This window comes from Marmota monax, unplaced genomic scaffold (genome assembly GCF_021218885.2).
Source record: "Marmota monax isolate L192 unplaced genomic scaffold, Marmota_monax_Labrador192_F-V1.1 WCK01_AAM20220418_F8-fsc00228, whole genome shotgun sequence".
In the NCBI taxonomy this organism is placed as follows: domain Eukaryota; kingdom Metazoa; phylum Chordata; class Mammalia; order Rodentia; family Sciuridae; genus Marmota; species Marmota monax.
In genome coordinates this window covers 1,164,946-1,187,629 of record NW_026695240.1, presented here as the reverse complement: position 1 = coordinate 1,187,629, position 22,684 = coordinate 1,164,946, and the positions used below count along the sequence as shown (strand labels likewise).

The window sequence follows — 22,684 nt, the reverse complement described above, 5'->3', positions numbered from 1 at the left end:
CTTGACACCAAGATCACAAGTCACGAAAGGAAAAAAAAAGGTAAATTGGATGTCATCAGTATTCATATTTTTGTTCCATGAAAGACCCCAATAAAAGAACGAAAGACAAGATTGGGAGAAAATGTTTGTAAACCACATATAATGAAGGAGCAGTATCTGGAATGTCTCTATAGGTTTAACATCTCAAAATTGAAACACTGGGAGCAGGAAGGCCCTCGTGCACACCTGTGATCCCAGCAGCTCACTCAGGAGGCTGGAGCAGGAGGATGGCAAGTTCAAAGCCAGCCCCACCACTTAGCCGGGCCCTGAGCAACTCAGCGAGACCCTTTCTCACAATAAAAAAAATAAATAAAAGACAACACTCTAATTAGAAAACAGACAAGGACAAGAAGAGACATTTCACCTAAGAGGCTACAAAGGAGCCCACGTCCGATATGTTAACGATCATTAGCCACTGGAAAAATGCACATGAAGACAACAATGAGATCTCACCACGCACCTATCAGAATGATCAAAACAAAAAACTGACAACACCAAATGCTGAGGAAGATGCTGATAAACCGGTCACTCCTGCATTGCCGGTGGGAGTGGCAGTGGTGCAGCTGCTCTCCACCATGTTTCTCTCCTGAAGAAAGAACTGGATGCAAGAGGCAGAGTCCTAAATGAGGTTCAAGACTCAGATTCCAGACCTTTCCCCAGCCTTTCAGGATTTTCATTTTCTTTCTTTTTTCCAGGGTCTCCCACATGCTATTTGAATGCTCTACTGCTGGGTTACACCCCCAGGACTTCTTTTATTATTATTATTATTTGTTTGTTTTTTGGCACTGGGGATTGAACCCAGGGGCGCTCAACCACTGAAACACATCCCCAGCCCCTTTTTGCACTTTATTTAGAGACAGGGTTTCACTGAGTTGCTAAGCGCCTGGCTTTTCCTGAGGCTGCCTTTGAACTTGCGATCCTCCTATGTCAGCCACCCGAGCCGCTGGGATGACAGGTGCCCGGCAGCACTTCCTGTTTTATTACAAAATATTTAAGACTTACAAAAGAATATTTGAAGTGCACACATGAGTCATGCATGTTAATGGTAAATGAATATTTATAAACCCCTTCAGTCACTTAAACTCAGAACATGGCGATGCCGGGAGCCACCTTTGGGCCCTTCTTATTCCATTCACCTGGTGCCCGGGCAAACAGCTGGCACACGGCTTTATTTATCATCCCAGTGCTTCTCTGGTTTGATTATACAGGAGTGGGTAGTTTGATTGCTGTTAACGCTTACCAAAATGCCACCTTAGGCTACGCAGACTTCTGCAACTTGACGTTGGAACTCAATGTCATGTCCCCAGATCTGTTAAAATCTGCCATGGAATGAGTAGGGCCGGGGGTTTATTGGCAGGTGAAACCTGGGAGAGCTACAGAGGAGGTGAGATCTGGCAGGGAACACCTGACACTGGGATGCAGAGGGGACACATCTGGAAAGGAATGGGGATTAGTGCCACCAGGAAGGGAGAGAAGCAGAAATCGTCTGTGGCTTCTCAGGTCTTGGCTTCGGAATGGAGGCGGATTCTGCAGATGCTGTGGCTGGAAGCGAACTGTACCTCCTGAAGCTAAACGGCATGTTCTCTTTTGGAGGGGCATCCAAGTGGCGTCCTTCCAAGGATGCCAGAGTTCTAAGATTAATCCACATTGAGAAGTGTAGCCAGACGCAGTGGCGCACGCCTTGAAATCTGAGCTACCTGGGAGGCTGGGGCCGGAGGATCATGAGTTCAGGCCAGCAACTTGGCTTTGCCTCAAAACAAAAATGGAGCCGGGTGCTGTGATGCACGCCTGTCATCCCAGGGGGTCTGGAGGCTGAGGCAGGAGGATCACAAGTTCAAAGCCAGCCTCAGCAATTTAGCAAGACCCTATTTCAAAACAAAACAAACAAAACAAAACAAAACAACAACAATAACAACAAACTGGAGATGTGGCTCAGAGGTTGAGCACCCCGGGTTCAGTCCCCAGTACCAGGAAAAAAAAAAAAAGCTGTTCATTAATTTTCTTTACTTTTTTCAATATTTATTTTTTAGCTTTAGGTATCTAGGTGGGTGGACACAATATCTTTATTTTACATTGATGTGGTGCTGAGGATCGAACCCAGTGCCTCATGCATGCTGGACGAGTGCTCTACTACCGAGCCACAGCCCCAGCCCTCATTCATTCTCTTACTGCATAGTTTCCCAGACCCCATTTCCTTTATCCATCCAGTTGGTGGCTCTTAGGGTGGTTTCTAATTTCTCGTTGTCACCAACAATGCTCCAAAGTACATTCTTGTGCCGGCTTCAGTGCACAGGTGCTGGAGTCCCCATTGATATATCTTAGAGGGAGAGTTTCTGGCTCATAGAGTCTGCATCTATTGGACTTCCAAGGTAATGCCAGAAGCTTCCCCTCGACTCCTTAACACGTTTTCACGGCACCCACCATTCCCCTTCCACTTAGGCTAGCTCAAGAGGGTTTCTGTTGCTTGCAATCAAAATGAGTTCTAACCTACCTAGGCCCATCAAAGAAACGCCTTCGGGATGACATCTCTCTCTGGGACATTCCTCCCAAGAGGTCCCCACCCTGACATTGTGCAAGTCGAAATCTCATTGCCACTGCAACAGCAACAAGAGGCGGAACTACAAGAGGTGACTGGGTCACGGGCCGCCACCTTCAGGATGGATGAAGGCTGTTCCTAGCCCGGGAGGGGGCTCCAGCTGAGTTCCCTGGACGGTCCTGCTCCCACGCATGCGCCTTTCCGGACAGGTGAGAGGCCACGCCCTCCACGAGCTCTGTGGCCTGGGGCAGGCGCTCCCTGCAGAGCTGGCCAGAGCCCTGGACTCCCCAGCTCTGGAACTGGAAGAAATACATCTCCCTTCTGTGTGGACTCTGCGGTCCCAAGGACGCAGTCACAGTGGCCGAGAATGGAAACCACCACCAAAGGCGGTGATGGCGGATGTGACACAGTCACGACCAGTGTCCTTAGAGACACACCCGGTGCAGACCCGAGCCCAGGAGGAGGCCACCGTCCTGCTGACCTGACCCGGACACAGCCCCCTCGGGCAGCTTGTTCCTTGTTACTGTTGGTCGTGTTTAAATCAGCGGCTGGGAAATGGCCCAGGACGTGCAGCCGAAAGTGTCCCTCGTGATCCCCATTTGTTCCTTGAGGTTCTCCCTCTCCCCCTTTCTCACTGTCTCCCCTTCCCCCACACCCCGTCTCTGTCAGTCACAGTCAGACACAGGGTGCAGTCACTTAGACAAACAAGGTCAATGTCACAGGCAAATTGTTTACTTTTCACAATGTGCATAAAAATCACAAGAATAAACATCTTTGGGGACTTTACAACCAAATACCTTTGGAGGCCGCGATCGAAGGGCCTCATGATATCTAAGGGGCTGGGACATGCAGCAGGGTGTGGGTCAGACGCACAGGTGTCCACTGGCCACACACTTCAGGTCTCGCACCAGGAGGCGGAGGAGGTTGAAGGTGACAGAGGCCTCGAGGCAGACGGGGGACTCCTGTGGGGACCAGGGGCTCAGTGGCTGCCGTGGCCAGGGCCAGCTGCTCCAGCCCCGTCCTCTGACACCCACTCACCTTCTCGGGGGCCTGCTGCAGCCTCTGCAGCCAGTGGGACAGGCGGTGGCGGTGGCGACCCTGGGGCCTGGGGCCTGCTGTGGGCTGAGCCAGGGCCTGTGGGCAGAGGAGGGCGTGTGAAGTGGGCCTGGGCACAGGGGACGTGCGGGTGTCACAGCCATGACCCAGCCGCCCAGGACCCCAGGACTCACACAGGCCTGCAGCTGGGACTGGATGTGGCCCAGCGTGTGAAGGGGCTGGTCCAGGACGTCCCCCAGGGTCGAGGTGGCCATGGTCCCCAGGACCCGCAGCGTCAGGGCCAGCTCTGCCTGCAAGGCCACAGGGCGCTCCCACACCTGAGGGGGACAGAGACAGTGAGAGGTCTCCCTGAGAGAGCTGGGAGGGACAGGGAGGGAGGGCAGGGAGGGGGAGGGGGAGGGGCAGGGAGAGGGCACAGCAGAGCAGGCAGGACTGGGGAGGGACAGTGGGCAGGGAGGGAGAGGGACCGGAGAGAAGGACAGGGTCCCTGGGAGGCGCTGAGTGGGCCCCGGAGGCCAGGCTGGCCTGGCTCTGCCAGCTCACCTGCAGCTGCCGCAGGTCCCAGGGCCTGGGCAAGAGCGGGGAGCGGCACTCGAGGTCCTTGAGCAAGAGGGGCTCCTCCTGGGGAGCAAGGGCACAGGTTAGCCCACACTGGAGGGCGAAGGTTAGCCTACACAATAGGGGCCCAGGGAGCCTCATGAAGGGGTCCTTCACCCTCTCAAAGCCTCACCTTCACCTCCCCCAGCTTCCTTCCTGGCTCCTGGGCCTCTTCCCCAAGAGGAGGCTGCAGCTCTCCCAGGCTCAGGGTCTCACACTTGCTCTCCTAGGGCATCTCTGACCTCAGTCTCCTCTTCTAGATCTCAGCCTCAAAATGCCAGCATTTTTTAATTGATTTTATTTTTTAAATACATAACAGCGGAATGCATTACAATTCTTATTACACATATAGAGCACAGTTTTCCATATCTCTGTTTATATATAAAGTATGTTCACACCAATTCATGTCTTCATACATGTACTTTGGATAATGATGTCCATCACATTCCACCTTTATTGCTGACCCCCCCTTCCTCCCTTCCCCGCCCACCCCTCTGCCCTATCTAGAGTTCATCTAATCCTCATCTAATGCTCCCCCTCCCTACCGCACTATGAGTCAGACTCCTTATTATCAGAGAAAACATTCGGCATTTGGTTTTTTGGGATTGGCTAACTTCACTTAGCATTATCTTCTCTAACTCCATCCATTTCCCTGCAAATGCCATGATCTTATTCTCCTTTACTGCTGAGTAATATTCCATTGTGTATATTTGCCACATTTTTTAATCCATTCATCTACTGAAGGGCATCTAGGTTGGCTCCACAGTTTAGCTGTTGTGAATCGTGCCGCTATAAACACTGATGTGGCTGTGTCCCTGTGGTATGCTGTTTCTAAGTCCTTCTGACTGATGGTTTGAATTGATTTTAGGAACCTGGTAAAATCCTGTGTGTAAATCATCACAAGGAGCATGCAGTCCAACACACCTCACACCAATCCTACCAGAGAAACGTTAGGAGCAACTCTATTAAAACTAAGAAACAGAAAAAAAAAAAAAATGCCAGCACTTCCCGCTCCACCCAGGCTGTCACCCCCCCACCCCCAGCTCCCGGGCGTCGGGCCAGGAGGGCACACCCCGCCGCCGCTGCAGGAAACGCGCCCACACTGCGGGCACCGGGAGCCTGGGGCCGGGGAAGCCCGGGGCGGGGCCGGGGAGCCCTGGGATAGGGAAACAGACCCAGGTTCGGAGTTCTCCCACCGGAAGGCGACTTCCTGAGCGGGACGATTCCTGGCAGCTCGGGGTGGGTCCAAGAGGCCGCCCCGCAGGTGCGGGGCAGGTGTGGGAGGGGCTTGTTCTGGCCACGCCCACACGGGGGCTGTGAGCAGGTACTTGGGGGAGAGGTTGTTGGAGGCTCCTAAGGGGAGGCTGCTTAGGGGAAGGGAGACCACCCAGAGGGAGGAGTGCTGTGGGATGGAAGGACAGAGAGAGTTAATAAGCCAAAGATAGAACTAAAGAAAACTAAGAGGGTAAGATGCGGCGCGCAGGCCTGTAACCCAGACCGGGAGGCTGACGGAGGAGGCTCACAAGCTCCAGACCAGCCTCAGCACCGAAGCAGGACGGCCTCAAAACACAACAGTGCAAAGGCTGGGGATGCAGCTCAGTGGTAAAGCCCCCTGGGTTCAATCCCCTGAACCAAGATAACAATTATCAAGAACGTAGAGAATTGAAGGATTTGATCAGTGCGGGCCCATTCAGGTTCTGAAACATCTCACCGAACTGCATTCATAGGAACACTTGATACACGTTACTCGAAAAGAAAAGAAAGTGTGAAGATGGGAAGTTCATTGACTGGATCTGAGTGTGCACCAAGCAACAGGGACTTGTGATTGTTACTAAACGTATGGACCACAAAGTTTATTATCAGATGGTCACTCATGAACCTGTGGGCCCGGTGTGATCTGCAGAGGGTGAAATCAAGGAAACATTTCTACCTGTTAATTCCATTTATAATTTGTTTTCTTCTTTCTTTAAAAATTCTCCTTCTTTCAATGTGCTTATTGGCCTCTGAGTGATAGCAAAGCTTCTTCTGGGTAAATTGTGGTCAGGTGTGGACATCCAGTTTCACTTAAAGCCTTTTGGGGTTCAACCCTCTTTTTTTCTTTGTTCAGAATTATTTTAGTGTTATTTTAGCCAGGCATGGTGGCGCATGCCTGTAATCCCAGCAACTGGGGAGGCTGAGACAGGAGGACACAAGTTTGAGGCTAGCCTCAGCATAAGTGAGGTTCTATCTCAAAACAAAATTTTAAAAGGTGGTGGTGGGGGAGATGGAGATGTAACCCAATGGTAAAGCACCCCTGGGTTCAATCCCCAATACCAAAAAAAATTATTTTAAAACTGTACACATTTGGGGGGGGGAATACAGTGTGATAATTTGATATGAGGATACGGTGTCAATATCCAGGCTTTAAAAATTATTCTTGTCAATTGTGAGCATGCATCAGAATAATAAATAGTCAAAAACTTTTAAACACACACACAAATGAAAGGACAGCCCCCCACATCTGATACCAATGGGGAGACAGTAATGAAAGTGTCACAGAGGAGTTCAGGTGCAGCTAAAGCCTTTGAAGGACCCCGTTGACTGTGACCAACCCTTTCCTCTATTTAGCCCATCATTGGTCCAGGAAGTATTTATGGGACGTTTACTGTGGGTGGAAACTTCTAGACATCCCGGATCTACCAAGAACAAAAGTCACGAAGATTATGCCTGCCCCTCCTGGAGGTGTTCTAGTGGGAGGGCCAGACGATAGCAAAACAATAAATAATAACAACGAAGTCCGTTGCAAGAAGTGCTTTCGAGAAAAATTAAGCGGGAGATGGAGTGGGGTGTGCAGAGGGAGCCACGTGCTGTGAGACGGTTGCAGAAGGTGACATCATCACAGATAGAGGGACCGTCAGTGCCAAGGGAGCACGTGAGGGGCCCCTCACCGGCCCTGCCCGTCCTGACATTTCCACACATAAGACAGAATCCGCAGTGCACCACGCCTGCCACCCCAGCAGCCCGGGAGGCTGAGGCAGGAGGATTGCGGAGTTCAAAGCCAGCCTCAGTGAAAGTGAGGCCCCTCAGCAACTCAATGAGACCTTGTCTCCAAATTAAAAACAAAAAGGGCTGGGGTGTGGCTCAGTGGTGAAGGGCCCCTGAGCTCAATCCTTGGTATCTACGCCCTAAAAAAGATGGAGACTCCTCTTCACACTTTGAAGGTGGGAACTGGGCTTCCTGTCGCCTTGACAGTGAGGGATTGGCGAGGAGACCTGGCTGAGCCTGCGCAGCAGGGACGCGCTGAGGGAGGCGGAGCTCCGTCTCACACCTGGTCTCACCTGCACCTCCTGCCTTCAGAGGTGTGGGGTTTCCTGAGGACACTTGGCTGGGTTCTCTGTCACCTGACTCTTGCACATCTCAGGAGTCCCCTGAGGGGACACAGGGGCTGACTTTTCTTGTCCACCCAATCCCCTACCCTCCCTCCTCGTCCTAGATATGGAGACCAGTATTGGCCACTGTTATGGTGTGGAATTCCGTGGTCCCCAGGGCAGCAGTGTTCCCAGGGGCTTTGGGGGAGAGATGTCATCCGTGGATTAATCCATGGGTGGATTCATGATCGAATGGACTTTGGGGAGGTAGAGGAAATTGTGGGAGGTGGGGCGCAGCTGGAGGTGTGCCCTGAAGGATATGTCTTGTCCCCAGCGCGCTCTCTCTCTCTCTCCCTCTCTCTCTCACACTCTCTCCTTTCTGACCACTGCACTCCCCACCATAATGGTCAGCCTCACCACAGCCCAGAGACAATGGAGCCCAGTGACCTTGGACCGCAGCCTCTGGAATGTGAACCCAAATAACTCTTTGCTCCCCTAAGCTGGTTCATTTTGTCACAACTGTGGAAAGCTGAGGATGACTGCCCCCAAACCGAAGGTTCCCTCTCCTCTCATCCTCTGGGCTCCCTGTGGCCGCGTGACTTCCCCCTCCCCAGGACCTAGCCTTGAAACACAGGCAGGTGGCCCTGCTCTGTTGGAATCAGGACCTGCCTGAGGGGCAGACTTTCCTGTGCAGATGAGGACAGACCCAGAGCAGGGCAGAACAATCCAGGGTGGGCTGTGGTTTGGAAGGGCAGAAAAAAAGAAAAAAAAAAATATATATATATATATTCATTCACTTCAACCTAAAATTTGACATTTCCTCTCTGTATTAGTCTCTTACGGCTGCTATAACAAAACAGCATAAACTGTGTAGAACAACTCAAAATGGGCAATGATGAATGGATCAGCCAAAGGTGTGCATCCAACTCAGTCCTGGGAAGCGGAAAAAAACAGTCACCAAAGGACAAATACAACGTGACCACACTTACAGGAAGTCCATAAAGAGGTCACATGCAGAGAGACACAGCAGGATGGTAGTTGCCAAGGTGAGGAGGAGTGGGGGGGCAGGGCTGGAGATTTGGTTTAGCGGGATGGACAGGGCCGGGCAGTTGTAGCTCCACAGGGTGAATCTGCTTCAAACAGCTGAACTGGAGGCCTTGAAGTGGTTAAGATGGCAGACATGGGGTATATTGGCTACAGGACAGGACTGGGGGTGCAGCTCAGTGGTAGGGCACTTGCTTAGCACGAGAGAGGCCTGGAGTTGATCCCCAGCAACACAAAACCAATGCACAAATATGTAAATGGAAATTATTTAATCAAAAGGAACAGGAATAGGGACAAACCGACCAGCCAGTGCCTCAAAAGCCAAGGAATTCTGAAGGTCAGACATCTGAACTCAAGGTTGGGGGGCCAGTTCCTTCGGGGTCCCCGAGACAGGGTTCACCTTTTCAGCTCTGAGACTCCTGCGTTCCAGGCTCCTCATGGCTCCCTCACGTCACTGCACCCTCCTGCTCCGCTTGTCACCCCTCCTGAAGGGACACTAGCCTCCTGTCTCCCCTGATGAGGCCCTCAGTGAGGGCACTGGACAGCCCAGACGTCCTGTCCCCATGGCCCTCCCTTCATGTCACCTGCAAGTCCCTCTGCCAGGCGGGGCTACATATCCTCAGGGCCCAGGAGTTAGGGCCGAGGGTGGGGCCACCATTCAGGCCACCACACACTGTCACAACGACCATTCAGGCCACCACACACCGTCACAACGCGTGCATCCAGCCACAGGAGCGCCAGCAGACCTGTGACTGTCACCCGAGGGCCTCCCGCACACTCACTTCTGCCCCTTCAGGTCCCTTTAGCTCATCTCACTCCTGAGCACGGTGGTTGTTACGGCAGCCAGGTGACTCCGCCATGCCACGCAGTGACGAAGAAGCTCGTGGACAATGACATCACGGCAGGAAACGTCCTGATGCCAATGTTACTTGGCCCCGGGTGGCTCCGTCCTGGGCGCCTTCTCCTGCTGAGGAGGATCGGGCTCCGCCAGGCGCTGAGACCCTGAGCCAGGACGCTGCAGCCCTGTCCTGGGGACTCGGAGCAGGACCGCAGGGAGCCCGGCCGGACACACAGAGTCCTCCTGTCCCTCTCTGACCTCCTGTCCGGGTGGAGGGCACAGGGACCCGCTCCTGCCTTCTGCCATGTCCTGGTGTCTCGGTGACCTGCTCGGCTGGCAGTCCCCACCAGCAGGGCGGCCCTGGGCCTGGGCTGGGGCAGCGGGTCCGCAGCCGGGCTCTTGTTGGCTTGGACAATTTAGAGATCCTTGTAAGAAACAGAGAAGAGAAATATTTTACTTTCCTATTTTTATAAAAATAAGCAATCATGGGAATATATGGAGAGGGTCACCCCCAGGCCTGGGGAGGGACAGCGCCAGGGCAGGCCACATGGGCCACCTGCTGCTCCACCCAGGTCCCTTCCTCAGGACCCCACCACACCCCCGTGTCCAGTGCTCGGGGCTCCTGGGGACATTCTTTCTGGGGAAAGGGAAGGACAGGGAGCCACAGGCAAGTGCCTCGCCTCAATCTAGTCCCTTCCGAGTGGACAGCCCATGGTCAGTGTCAGCTGCCACCAAGGGACTAGAGCCCCTGAAACAGCTGCAGGAGGGACAGCTCTGGGGCCACCCAGTGCCAGAGCTCCGCAGTGGGGGGAAAGGACCCGGCTGCACTTGGGGGAACCTTGGACCCTCTGCTGTGGCCCCTCACGTCCCTGCAAGGCGTCCCCTGAAGCCGCCTCCTCAGAGGTGCCCCTCAGCGCTCCCAGGAGCCAGGCCTCGGCCTTCCTCCCCAAAGAGGTCCCAGTGGACTTGGCTCTGAGCCTCTGGAACGGGATCACTGGCTGCTGGGCTGGCCGTGGGGACCTGCGCATGGTGACAGGTAGAGCATACTGTCCCTGCCGTGCTCAGTGGCACAATGGAGAGAGCCGTCACCCTGGTGGCAGGGTTGGGACGCTGGCAAGAGGAGGCTGCGAGGGACAGAATCCCTGGTGCCAGAGAAACTCGGGGAAACTGAGCAAGGACCCTGGGACCCGATGGCTCTGGCCGAGACGCTGATTCTCAGAGACACTGAGAGGCTCAGGAGATGCAGTGCCATCACGTCAGAGGGACCCCAGGTCCGTGCTGGTCGTAGAGGAAGAGGACACGGGAGAGCGTCTTCAGAGCGGTGGAACCCACGAAGGGTGACTCCCAGCCACCAGGGCCCCTGCCCCTGAGGGACCTGGAGAACTGCCTTGGGGACACGGGGTCAGAGCAGTGACAACCTCCACTCCCAGAGCCCCCTGGGCCTGCAGGAGCAGCTATGTCCCCCTAGTCAGAACTGGAGGTGTCCCCAGCTGGGTGATCTGGCAAGGACTTCAGATGACCGTGACGCCAAGCAGACCGTCACCTTCATTTCTGGCTCCTCCACGTGTGTTGGCTTACACGGCACCAGGCTGTCCCTGAAGTCCTGGGGCCACAATCCTGGTTCAGCATCCAGGGGCCCCAATCCAGTGCAGCTGGAGGGAGGGCCCCACTCCTGGGGGCTCCCAGGGCACAACCACTTTCTCGCCCACTGGCCCTGGGGGTCCCCCGTGTTCCTTGGTGGTGGTCCCTGCCCTCCACCCTCAGGATCTTGGGGTGTCTGGCAGGAGCCGTGTCCTCCCGCTCAGCCCCATCTCCACGGGGCCTCTCCCTGCCCACGTCTGGGTGCATAGGTCCCCCTCTGGGAGGTCACCAGTCCCACTGCATTGGGCCCACCCTGATGACTTTGCTTGCTTGATTGCCACTATAGAGACCGTCTCCACAGAAGGTCACATTGTAGGTGGGGGACGAGGACTTCAGCATATCTTTGGGACTGCTGGGGGACCATAATGCAGCCTGGGCGGGTGGGTGAGGGAGAGGTCTCCAGCCTGGAGCCTTCTCCTATGACAGAACGTGTGCCAGTCCAGCAGGGGCGATGGAGGCTGGGAACTGGGAGCCCAGGTTTCCTGGTGGCACCTCAGGAAGAGGGTGGGAGGGGGGTGAGGCTGGGAATGTCCCATAGGGCTGGATGGCCTCCCGCTCTGGGGCCCACAGAGGGGTTTCGGGGGTGACCCTCTGATTTCCAGGGGGACAAGGGAACCCAGACCATCAAGGCTCCACAAGGTGGCTCCGTCAGGGCCAGGAGGGGCACTTGGGGATGCTCCTAGAAGCCGGCTCCCTGATGGCCGTGGGCGTGCGAGGACCTGAGACAGGAGGCCAGGCAGTGACACGGACGTCCTGGGAAGGCAGATGCGATTGTCGCGATGGAGAGCGTGATCAGACTGGCCGCCTGTGGGTCTGACCCGGGAGACCTGGGGTAGAACAGACGTCTGGGGGGGACAGGTGGGCAGCCATGGGGGTCTCTGAATTTGCACAAATAAAGAAACCCAGGAGCGGGGCCCGGGCTGTGGTCAGAGGCCCTGAGAGGAAGCCCTGTGCCCTCGCCCAGGAGGCAGCCTGAGTAGGCTTCCAGGGCCGGTGGGAAGGAGGGATGGGACCCCGGGAGAGGGACCTACAGCGTCACAGCAGGGGTGTCCAAGAGCCATTCCTCAGCCCTTCTGCCAAGGGGCCAGGACCTGGGTGCTGTGCTGCCTTGAGCTGGCTCCTGACAGCCAGGGCGCATTCCCTGACTTGTTGTTGTTGCTGTTCCTGTTTGTCCTGGGGGCTGAGCCCAGGGCACCTGGCCGCGGGGTCCACAGGGAGCCCCCCACTTTATCACTTGGAGACGGGGTCTCCCTGCGCTGCTGGGAGGAACCTCCAACGTGGAATCCTCCTGCCTCAGCCTCTCAGCAGCTGGGCTGCAGGTGTGCGCCTCTGGCCTCCAGGGGTTAAGGTCAAGGAGGGCGTTTGTATGTGAACGAAGCCATTTAAAATGTAAAGGACACTTAGGACAACTTAGATATAAGAGATCATTAGTATCAAAAGTCCCTTTCTACTCACTTCATGTATCACTCTGCCCTTGAGGTTCACACGTCTCCTGGGTTGGATTATGTCCCCCATAGTGTGTGGGGAAGTCCTAACCCCCGTACCTCAGAGGGTGACCCCATTTAGAGACAGGGCCATTGCACATGGGAGCTGTTAAGATGAGGTCATTGGGGGGGGGCCTGAACCTTGGTGTCCTTGTAAGTCAAGAAGAAGAGAGGAAGGGGAGACCCCGGGTAGCAGAGGCCGTGGGACAACGGAGGCAGACATTGTGGGTGCCTCTGAGGAAGGCCCAGGATGGCCACAAACTCCAAAAGGATATCCGAGGCTCATGGTTTCAGAGTCTTGAGTTTATAAAAAGCTGGTTCCATTTCTTGGAGTTCGAGATGGGGATGGACATCAGGGCGGAGGGTGTGGCAGAGGGAAGCAGCTCACAGGACGACCAGGAAGCAGACTCCATGCCCAAGACGCCAAATGGATACTCCTAGCCCCGTCCCCAGTGCCCCGCATCCTTCAGCCACCCCCGGCCTCCAGTGACCCTCAGTTAATCCCTCAGGGGTTAATTCCCTGCTGAGGCCAAGGCTGTGGCCCAGCCATTTCTCCCCCAGACCTTCCTGCATGGTCTCACACGTGACCTTGGGGGGGACACCACATCTGAACACACCAAAGACCTAGAACACTAAAACACGCTGTCCCTGGCATCGACGTGGGGGGGACGGAACACCCAGGGCCACTCTGCAGCTCTCCCGAGGTCCCAGCTCACTGGCAGCCTGACCTTGGCTGTGGTGGTGTGTTGACCCCATGGAACCCTGCAAGGCCCCAGATTGTGTCTTTCTTCACCCACGGCCAGTTGTCACCTATTACCTGCCCAGCACCGCCAAGGGGCCACAGGCCACTGCCCTGAACAGAATCCTGGGACAGAGGATCTGGGTGACTATGGAACCTGGGGACCCAGCGTGCCACACTGAGCCTCCTGTCAGCATGGGGACACCTGGGGAAGGGGTTACATGGAGTCCTGACCAGGCAGGGCCAGAGATCTATGGTGATGAGAGAAGATCAAATAGAACCTCTGTCCTGGTCCCCTCCCATCCTGGCCATGACAGTAAGCAATGACCTCCCAGAGGTGAGGGCAGACAGAGGGCTGTCCTCAAAGGGGGAGGGCGGCCATGATTCTTGGAGCATTAGGACTGTTTTCCAGGCTGGTGCACAGCTCTGGTCCCTGAGGGGCAGCGTCCCTGGGGAAAGGACCAGGACCAGGCTGCCATCCCGCTGCAGGGCCAGCAGAGGCCTCAGTCCTGAGCACCAGGGAGCAGCTTGTGGCCCCTGCCCGCGAATGGGAGGGCTCCCTGCAGGGTCCCAGGGCAGCCCAGGGGACACTCTGACTTCTGCCCAGGAAACCAGGACCCCACAGTCCGACCCCCCAGCTCCCACGGCAGACCCCAGACAGGTGACAAGGGGCTGTGGGGAGCTGCAGGTGGGGGAGACAGAGATGGCCACCAACAGGACACACAGGGTCACGGGCCTCACAGGAGAGCCTGGGACTCGCCGTTTATTTGCACAATGTTTACAAAAGTAGAAAAATAAACACTTCACTGGGTCTGAGAGTCACACAAATAAATAAGGCCACGTGGAGGGCTGGGGACAATAAATTAAGGAGTGTCATCGCTGCACAGATGAGACCTGAGATTCCTCGACGGCTCAGCAGGGTGTGGGTCAGACGCACAGGTGTCCACTGGCCACACACTTCAGGTCGCGCACCAGGAGGCGGAGGAGGTTGAAGGTGACGGAGGCCTCGAGGCAGACGGGGGACTCCTGTGGGGACAAGGGGCTCAGTGGCTGCCGTGGCCAGGGCCAGCTGCTCCAGCCCCGTCCTCTGACACCCACTCACCTTCTCAGGGGCCTGCTGCAGCCTCTGCAGCCAGTGGGACAGGCGGTGGCGGTGGCGACCCTGGGGCCTGGGGCCTGCTGTGGGCTGAGCCAGGGCCTGTGGGCAGAGGAGGGCGTGTGAAGTGGGCCTGGGCACAGGGGACGTGCGGGTGTCACAGCCATGACCCAGCCGCCCAGGACCCCAGGACTCACACAGGCCTGCAGCTGGGACTGGATGTGGCCCAGCGTGTGAAGGGGCTGGTCCAGGACGTCCCCCAGGGTCGAGTTGGCCATGGTCCCCAGGACCCGCAGCGTCAGGGCCAGCTCTGCCTGCAAGGCCACAGGGCGCTCCCACACCTGAGGGGGACAGAGACAGTGAGAGGTCTCCCTGAGAGAGCTGGGAGGGACAGGGAGGGAGGGCAGGGAGGGGAGGGGGAAGGGCAGGGAGAGGGCACAGCAGAGCAGGCAGGCAGGACTGGGGAGGGACAGTGGGCAGGGAGGGAGAGGGACCGGAGAGAAGGACAGGGTCCCTGGGAGGCGCTGAGTGGGCCCCGGAGGCCAGGCTGGCCTGGCTCTGCCAGCTCACCTGCAGCTGCCGCAGGTCCCAGGGCCTGGGCAAGAGCGGGGAGCGGCACTCGAGGTCCTTGAGCAAGAGGGACTCCTCCTGGGGAGCAAGGGCACAGGTTAGCCCACACTGGAGGGCGAAGGCTGGACCACGGCAGGGGCCTGGAGGGGCCAACGGTAGGAAGAGGGCAGGTTCCCTCAGGGGAAGGGCAGGATCCCTGCGGGAGAGACCTCAGGTCGCCCAGGGGAGCCCAGGGTGGACAGGGCAGAGGCCAGCCCTGCAGGGAGGCTGAGGGCCACCCACAGAGCTGCACGGGGAGGCCCAGGGAGGAGGCCAGGGCACAGGCAGGAGGGACAGGGACACTCACAAAGGCGTCTCTGGCCTTCCTGAAGGCCTGCAGCTCCCGTGGGGCCAGAGTCTTGAACTGGGCCATGTCACAGTCCCTGGCATCTGGGTGGGCGCTGAGGGGACTGGGCACAGGAACTGCCCGTGTCCTCGTCAGCACCGCAGACGTCAGCGTCAGGAGGAGCCAGCAGCCTGCAGCCGCGCCTGGACCACGGGAGGACAGGGTCAGGGGCTGGGGATGCGAGGACAGAGCGGGGAGTGGGGACGGTGACCCGGGCCACGCTGTGGGGCTCACCCAGCTTCATCCTCGGGTCTGGTGGCCGTCAGCGATGGGAACACAGGGTGCACCTGCGGCTGTGTCCAGGCTCTCTCCCGAGGTCCTTGGGTCTGGGTGCTGCAGTGTCCCCAGCTTCTGTCCCCGTGGTGCAGGGTGGACTGTCCCTGCAGCTCCATGGGGCAGCTTTTATCCCTGCTCAGGGCAGCCCCAGCTGATGTAGGAAAAGCGAAAATGCGCCCAGGCCTGCGCTGGCCACCAGGGGAGCCCAGGCTGGGGAAGCCCGGGGGCGGGGCCTCGCACAGGTGAGCAGCGGAAGCGAAAGGGAAAGGGACAGGGACTCAGCCTGGCCACGGCACGCGACTCCCAGGGAACCCTCAGCCCTGGGGCGGCCCCGGGTCACAGGAAGGGGTTCCGGTGGCTGCTGGGAGGGACCCAGGACTGGGGTGCACAGAGAGATGGGGACCAGCCTCGGGCAGGATGTCCCCTGCAGGGAGGAGATGGCAGGGCACCCCAGGGAGCGGCTGCCCTGAGGACTGCAATTCCCAGAGGGGGAGGCCCAGGGCGGAGGCTGTGGGCCAGAGGGTCAGGAAGGGAAGGTCCAGAGTGAGGAGGCCAGAGCGCCCCACCCCTCTCCACCTGCTGCCCAGAGCAGGCCAGGGACAGAGCCCTGGAAAGAACTCGAAACTGTCCTTCCTGAGCCCTGTTCCTTGCAGGGGCAATTGGCAACTGGGCAGCTGCCCTGTGCTGTGTCAAGTAACAGAAAACAAAACCGGAGAGGCAGGGGCACAGCAGGGCGTGCGCAGCAGGCAGGTCCTGAGGAGAGGCTCTGAGCACAGAGCCAGGGGAATGAGGGACGGAGCCCACTCAGGGAAGGAGAGCCACCCCTTGTGCTGAGCCCTGTCATGTCCAGCTCTGCTCAAGATGCTTCATCTCACCAGCACTGGACATGCACATTCGCACCCAGGGAGCACTGTGGCTTGCCTCCTTTTGCAGTAAGTAGCAAACTGCAGAATCTCAGAGAGGTTAAGAGACCTGCCTTAGGACACACAGCAAGGAAGCAGTGAGGTCAAGACTATGAGTGTTTCCTCTGAAATTTGGAGGCCAGTCCCAGTCTCTGTTGTGCTGGGGTCTCCTGGACCTAGAGCTCATGACTGTGAGAAAAGACAGTCCTCTGTGACACTTGCCTCCATCCCAAAACCTATGTCCCTCATTCACACTTCCAGGAAACGGATACACAGTCACACTCTCTGAGCTCTGATTCATACAACGGCTTCCAAATCAGAGCAGGACGTGCCCAATGCACCTCCCAGTTCAGTTTCCAGTACAGGAGCCTTAATCCTGCCTGGAGGAGACACTGTCCCCACTGCAAATTCTGCTCATTGTCACAGATTGCAAATCCCTTGGCACTACACTGCTTTTGTCTGTGTGAGTGTGAGTGTGTAGTGTGAGTGTGAGTGTGTTGTGTGGGGATGGGACCCAGGGCCTTGCCTGTGCTGGTCACTGCTCTGCCACTGATCCACATGCCCTGTCCTCTGCTTGGACAGTCAGCCCAGGCAGTGACCTGCAATCGCTCTGGAGCTCAAGGCCCTTAAGAGCTGTGTGGCCTTGGGGAGGAGGCTGCAGGTGGCAGCCAGGAGGGCTAGTCCCCTGGTTCGGACAAAGAGCACTAATCCGAGTATTTCTGTACCTGTGCGCAGGCTCCTTTGATGGAGGTCATTTGGGAAGACCCCGAGGATGTCAGCAAGGACCTTACAAACACCACTTCCAGGTGTGCTGCTCCTTTGCAAGAGAAGCAGCCGCCCTCTCTGTGCAGATGGGGAGACTGAGCCTCCCACAGAACTCACTTTCCTGGAGTAGCTCTAATTGAATGGCAGGGTCAGAATTGACACTCTTGTCCCCCGATTCTGGGCATCAGTCCTTCTTGCTGTCGAGGGCGAGTCCAAATGAAAACACAGAACAGAAAAGATGGAAGGCAACACTGTGTATGAACTGTAATAAATTAACAACAGGGGTCAGGAGCGCTAACAGGGACTTCACAGTACAAGGAACACACATGTAACAGAGTCCAGGGAAGACACTAATCCAGGACCAGGTGCCCTTCACTCCCCAGTTCCTTCAGGAATGGGGGCCCTTTGGATGTTGGTCAGAGACTCAGAGATTCAGACTCTCAAGGCGGCTTCCAGGGTCCCAATCAAGGGACACGATTCCTGAAGTGGGTTGAGGTTCCTGGCAACCTCAGTGTTGAAGGCAGTGAGGGTCGTGCCCAAGTTCAAGGCTCTTCCGCTTTACTAGCCACTGGAATAACTGGAGGTCATTCATCCACGATAAAGCCCCGCATCCTGGGGACCCACAACTTCTCTCAGGGAAGAGCCGGTGCCAGTGGGTCCTGGTGGGGCCAGTGTCTGGAGCCTCAGCGTCCATTGGCCAAGAGACATGCCCGGTTTAGGGCCCAGCATCCAGTGGCTCCAGGTTCGGGATCCCCGCGAAGCCCAGCAGGTCAGACACAGGGTCCCCAGTGCGCCACCAGCCTGAGGTCCCGCGTGAGCAGGCGCAGCAGGTTGAAGATGACAGAGGCTTCATGGCAGCGAGGCGAGTCCTGGAAGCCAGCAGGAGTCAGGACTGTCCTTCCCCAGGACCTCCTGGACAGGGCCCCGTGGCCCCCAGGCTCCTGGTTATCTTTCCACCCGCTGCTGTCCCCTCGGTGGGAGCCCTGCACTGCCCGCTGCACTCACAGCTCTGCGGGGTTTGTGACGCCTCCGCGGTGGCCTGGGGGACCTCCTCCTGGAGCCCTGCGGGATCAGCTGGAGCTGCAGGGGCAACGCGGGTCAGTGGGGCAGCCGCCGGCCCCAGCGTCCCTCCTAACCAGACCCAGACCCAGATTTCTTGGGCACCACGAGGACGAGAATCGCTGTCACTCACGCAGGTCTCCAGGTCGCGTCCCGCCGCCGCCAGCAGCTGCAGGGTCTGATCGGTGCCTGGGAGCATCTCCGGGTGTCGCAGGCCCCTCAGCACCTCCTGGGCGTCCGCGATGCTGCGGGCCACGTGGCGCAGCCCAGCACAGGACTGTGGAGACCCGATGGCAGTTAGAGTCGCCGCGCCAGCGCCCCGCGCCCCCTCCCAGGCACCTGGCCTCACCGAGGGCCGCGGATGGTCCCTCCGGGGGCGGAAGGAGCAGTTGCGTGGCCTCCAGCTCAGGGTCTCTTCCTCCTGCGGGACAAGCGTCAGGTGAGGCTGACACCTAATCGCGGAGCCCGCGAGGATGTGGGGACGCGGCGCGGGTCTGGCCAGGTGGCTCCCCCGTGGTCCCCTGGGCGCAGCAGCTCTGCGACGCGGGGGCGGGGCTGAGATGTGCCCCACGCTCCCCGGGCCCCGCCTGGCGCCGCCACCGGGACCCCCCGCCGCCCAGCGCGACGCGCCCCTCCGCTGGCGCCCAGCCAGGGTGGTGCTGGAGCTCGGGCTCTGGGGAGCGTCCTGCTCAGAATCCTGCAGCACAGTCCCAGAGGCGCGGCTCAGCGCTGGTCGCAGGGGCGCTGGGGACAAGGATGGGTGCGCGCTGGCCGCTGGTGGGCTCAGGGCTGGGCGCAGGGCTGGAGGTCGGTCCCCACTCACATAGCTGTCCCTCAGCGCCTTGACTGCCGCCAGTGCCCTCGGGTCCAGCGAGCGGTAGTGTGACAGCAGGCAGCGCCTAGGCACTGTCCCCCTGGAGTCCGAGGCCACACCCAGTGTCCACAGGACCCACAGCCACAAGGCCACCCAAAAAGCTCCGCTCCTGGGCCTCATCTCTGCTCCTGCAGGAGGCGAGGACGTCAGGGAGACCCAAGGATGAGCCTTCCAGGGCAGCCCCCTGCCTCTGGTTGAGTGGAGGGGTCCTCAGAGAGCATGCGCTGTAGGCATGCAGAGGACAGACCGCGTGGAACCCGAGGCCCTCTGTCCTCTCACCTCTGGCCCCTCGCTCTTCACCTCTGATGTGCACTCGATGCCTGGAGGTGCCCCTCTCTGTCTCCTGTGTGGTGTGCAGAGTGGTGTCCACCTTCCGCAGTGGCCTCAGGGCCATCCATGGTGACTTTTATGTGAGTGGATGAGAAGCCCTTCCCCGCCAGGCTTCCCCGTCCAGGGTACCCTTTTCAAAACGTCATCGCTGGCCCCAGGCCGCGTGGGATCCCTGCCTGGCTCAGAGGACTTTACCCTACAGTGGTCTGGTGCCAGGCTTGGCTCAACTCTTGCTCCAGGGCAAGTGGCCTGGACTCCTTTCCAAACACAGGTTTGTCTTTTTGCACCGCCTGCTCCTCCTCCTGCACTCCAGGAGCCACTGAAAGCCCACCTTCCCTTCTCACCAGCCACAGCGCGGCTCCCTGCCCACCTGCACAGGTGGCCGCCTGGGAGCTCACCCTGCAGTGGTCCTGCTCCCGTCCTGGGCCTTGGGGTTACTTGCCCATCTCTTCTTCTTCCTTCCTTTCCCTGCCTTTTCTTTGCCTCTGCTGAACACACACTTTCCTGTTCTGATATTAAGTAATATTCATTTCTTTACTAATTATACAAGTAGTAGATTCTTCTTGAGAACTAGAACCATGGACTGTCCTTAAGTGTGGCTTAGAATGACATTGCCAAGGCAGGAGGGCATCTCCCGCGGGCAAGCCCCATCCTACCCTCTCCTCCTGTGTCCACTGGGTTTTCTCCCCCAACACGGTGGGGTAGAACCTCCTAGCCGCCATTGTATAAATGAGGACACTGAGGCCCATTGGAGTGGGGATTTGATCGCAGATGTCTGGGTTGTGGTTGGAGATGGTTGCTGTCTCCTGTCCCTATTAGAATGGCTGAGGTCTGTTCTAGCAAAATATCCAAGCTTTCTTCAGGGGACCACTTTGAATTGTCATTAAGTTAATTAATGAATATTGACAATTATGGATGAATAATGACTTTTTTTGAGGCTATGCCCTCTTACTCACTAATATTCCAAACTCATGTTTTCTGAGTATAAGTTTCCTGTTCAACAGCACAGAGCTTGGGGCTAGTGTTGTGGCTCAGTGGTAGAGCACCTGCCTGGCATGTGTCAGGGACGGGGTTCAACCCTCAGTACCACATTAAAACAAATTAATAAAATTATAAAGAAGGAAAGTATTGCCCAGGGTTGTGGCTCAGTTTTAGAGGGCTTGCCTAGCATGCATGAGGCACTGGGTTAGATCCCCAGCACCACATAAAAATTAACAAATAAAATGGGCTTGGGATGTGGCTCAAGCGGTAACAGGCTCACCCAGCATGTGCGGGGTGCTGGTTCGATCTTCAGCACCACATCAAATACAATAAAGATGTTGTGTTCACCGAAAACTGAAAAATAAATATTAAAAAATTCTCTCTCTGTCCTCTCTCTTAAAAAAATAAATAAAATTAAAAAAATAATATTAATAAAGGTACTGTGTCCATCCAAAAAAAAATTTTTTTAAAGGAAAGTATTAGAAAATGCTTGGGTGCATTGAATAAGAAAAAGCACAGAACTTTTATGAAACATCAAAATGTTTAGAGTGTAATTATTCTAAAAACCCATAAGGGCAATACTACCAAAACATTAGAAGATACACCCCAAAATGTCATAAGCATACCTTGCAAGTTTCTATCACCTCTCCCCACCCTTCCCAACATCACATCTTTTAGTTGGTAAATCCAAATAATTTTGGAAAAGTGACCTGACTCCCCCTGCACACAATCCCTCAAATGAGGGTTTTGTTTATTTGTTTAAAACCAGGGTATTGAACCCAGGGCTGCTTAACCCCTGAGCCACATCCCCAGGCCTTTTAAATTTTATTTTGAGACAAGAACACACAATTAAAATTGTTGAAAGTTCTCATACCCTGGAAAACTGTTATAGAGGTGGGCTGAAGGGTGGGGACATCATAGGTGAGGTCTTCTTTTCTTTTGTGATTTTCTGTTCTCAGGCCTTATTCTATGAACATGACTGGGTACCTTCACCAAAGATGGAGACAAACTTATTCAAAACTGAAACACACAGATTGACTGAGACAGACCCAGATACGCTGAGCTGAACGTTGGTTGGAAAAGGAATAAAAAGAGGGATGGATCCCAAAAAGGAGAGAGAGAGAGAGAGAGAGAGAGAGAGAGAGAGAGAGAGAGAGAGAGAAAAGGCCAATAAATGGATGACGATCCCGAGGGAGGAGACTGGGGAAATGGAGACAGTCAGCAAAGGGGGCACTGAGACGCTTCAGGGCGGCCATGGCATTAGAGGAAAAGCCTGAAGCCACCTAGTGTGTCCTTCAAACCCCACTTCAGTTTAATAGCTGTGTATCTGGGGACAGTCCCCTTAAGTTGCTGGATGTCAGGTTTCCGTCTGTAAGGAGTGATGACAGGACCCTGCTTTCCCGAGGTTGTTAAGGGTTAAATGACACAATCTGAACTTGGTGGCCAGCGACAGGCCGGGAGCCACCTCTGGCTCAGGACCATTTATTGGGTAACCCTGGTTGGATCCGGGGGACTGGAGCCAGCGCTGACGTTCAGAAAGGATCCCCAGGTCGGGGAAGCCCGGCTAAGAGCTCTTGCTCATAAAAGCCCCCACCATGGCCGGAGCAGGGAGCAGTGTGGAAGGTGGACAGCTCTCAGATCCCCACACAGAGGACGGTGGACGGTGGGTCCCGCAGCAGCCGGAGGCAGGGGAGGGAGACACGGGTGAGGAGTGAAGGGAGAGAGGGCAGCGGTGGAGACCGTCGGGGTCTCCTGCATGGAATCAGCCACGCTCTCTGAGGACGAGACCCCTCCACTGGAACCACAGGCAGGGGCTGCCCTGGAAGGCTCATGCCTTTGGTGTCCCTGATGTCCTTGTCCCAGCGAGCCCCCAGGGAGGAAAGACCTTGGGACAATGGAGGCAGACATTGGGGGGGTACCTCTGAAGAATGCCAAGATCACCCCAAAAAAACACCAAAAGCTCGACAAGACGAGGAAGGTGTCTCCCCTACAGGTGTCGGAGGGAACCGGCCTGCCCAGGGCTCCAGGTGTGACTTCCGGCCTCCAGACCTGGAAGACGGTGGAAGCTGTCCCTCTGAGCCCCTGGTCTGGGCTGTTCCTGAAGCCTGTTTTTGTCAGCGTTTTC

The 22,684-nt window shown here is 56.6% G+C and overlaps 3 protein-coding genes across 3 annotated transcripts; all 3 read right to left on the bottom strand.

Annotated features, from left to right (window-relative positions):
* Positions 1-3,392: 3,392 nt before the first annotated feature.
* On the bottom strand, positions 3,393-10,485 carry LOC124089865 (interferon lambda-3-like). The gene is made up of 6 exons (XM_046440097.1): positions 10,323-10,485; positions 5,266-5,384; positions 4,175-4,252; positions 3,793-3,948; positions 3,614-3,697; positions 3,393-3,537 (listed from the first exon to the last, which is right to left on the bottom strand). The coding sequence occupies exons 1-6, from the start codon at positions 10,483-10,485 to the stop codon at positions 3,439-3,441; spliced, it is 699 nt and encodes a 232-aa protein (XP_046296053.1). The 3' UTR covers positions 3,393-3,438.
* Positions 10,486-14,248: 3,763 nt separating this feature from the next.
* On the bottom strand, positions 14,249-15,616 carry LOC124089864 (interferon lambda-3). Its single transcript, XM_046440096.1, has 6 exons — positions 15,607-15,616; positions 15,334-15,515; positions 14,988-15,065; positions 14,615-14,758; positions 14,424-14,519; positions 14,249-14,347 (listed from the first exon to the last, which is right to left on the bottom strand). Exons 1-6 carry the CDS (start codon positions 15,614-15,616, stop codon positions 14,249-14,251), a joined length of 609 nt encoding a protein of 202 aa, XP_046296052.1.
* A 2,469-nt stretch (positions 15,617-18,085) lies between these two features.
* LOC124089863 (interferon lambda-4) lies at positions 18,086-19,642 on the bottom strand. Its single transcript, XM_046440095.1, has 6 exons — positions 19,528-19,642; positions 19,198-19,376; positions 18,724-18,795; positions 18,508-18,651; positions 18,321-18,395; positions 18,086-18,184 (listed from the first exon to the last, which is right to left on the bottom strand). Exons 1-6 carry the CDS (start codon positions 19,640-19,642, stop codon positions 18,086-18,088), a joined length of 684 nt encoding a protein of 227 aa, XP_046296051.1.
* Between the last annotated feature and the right edge of the window lie 3,042 nt (positions 19,643-22,684).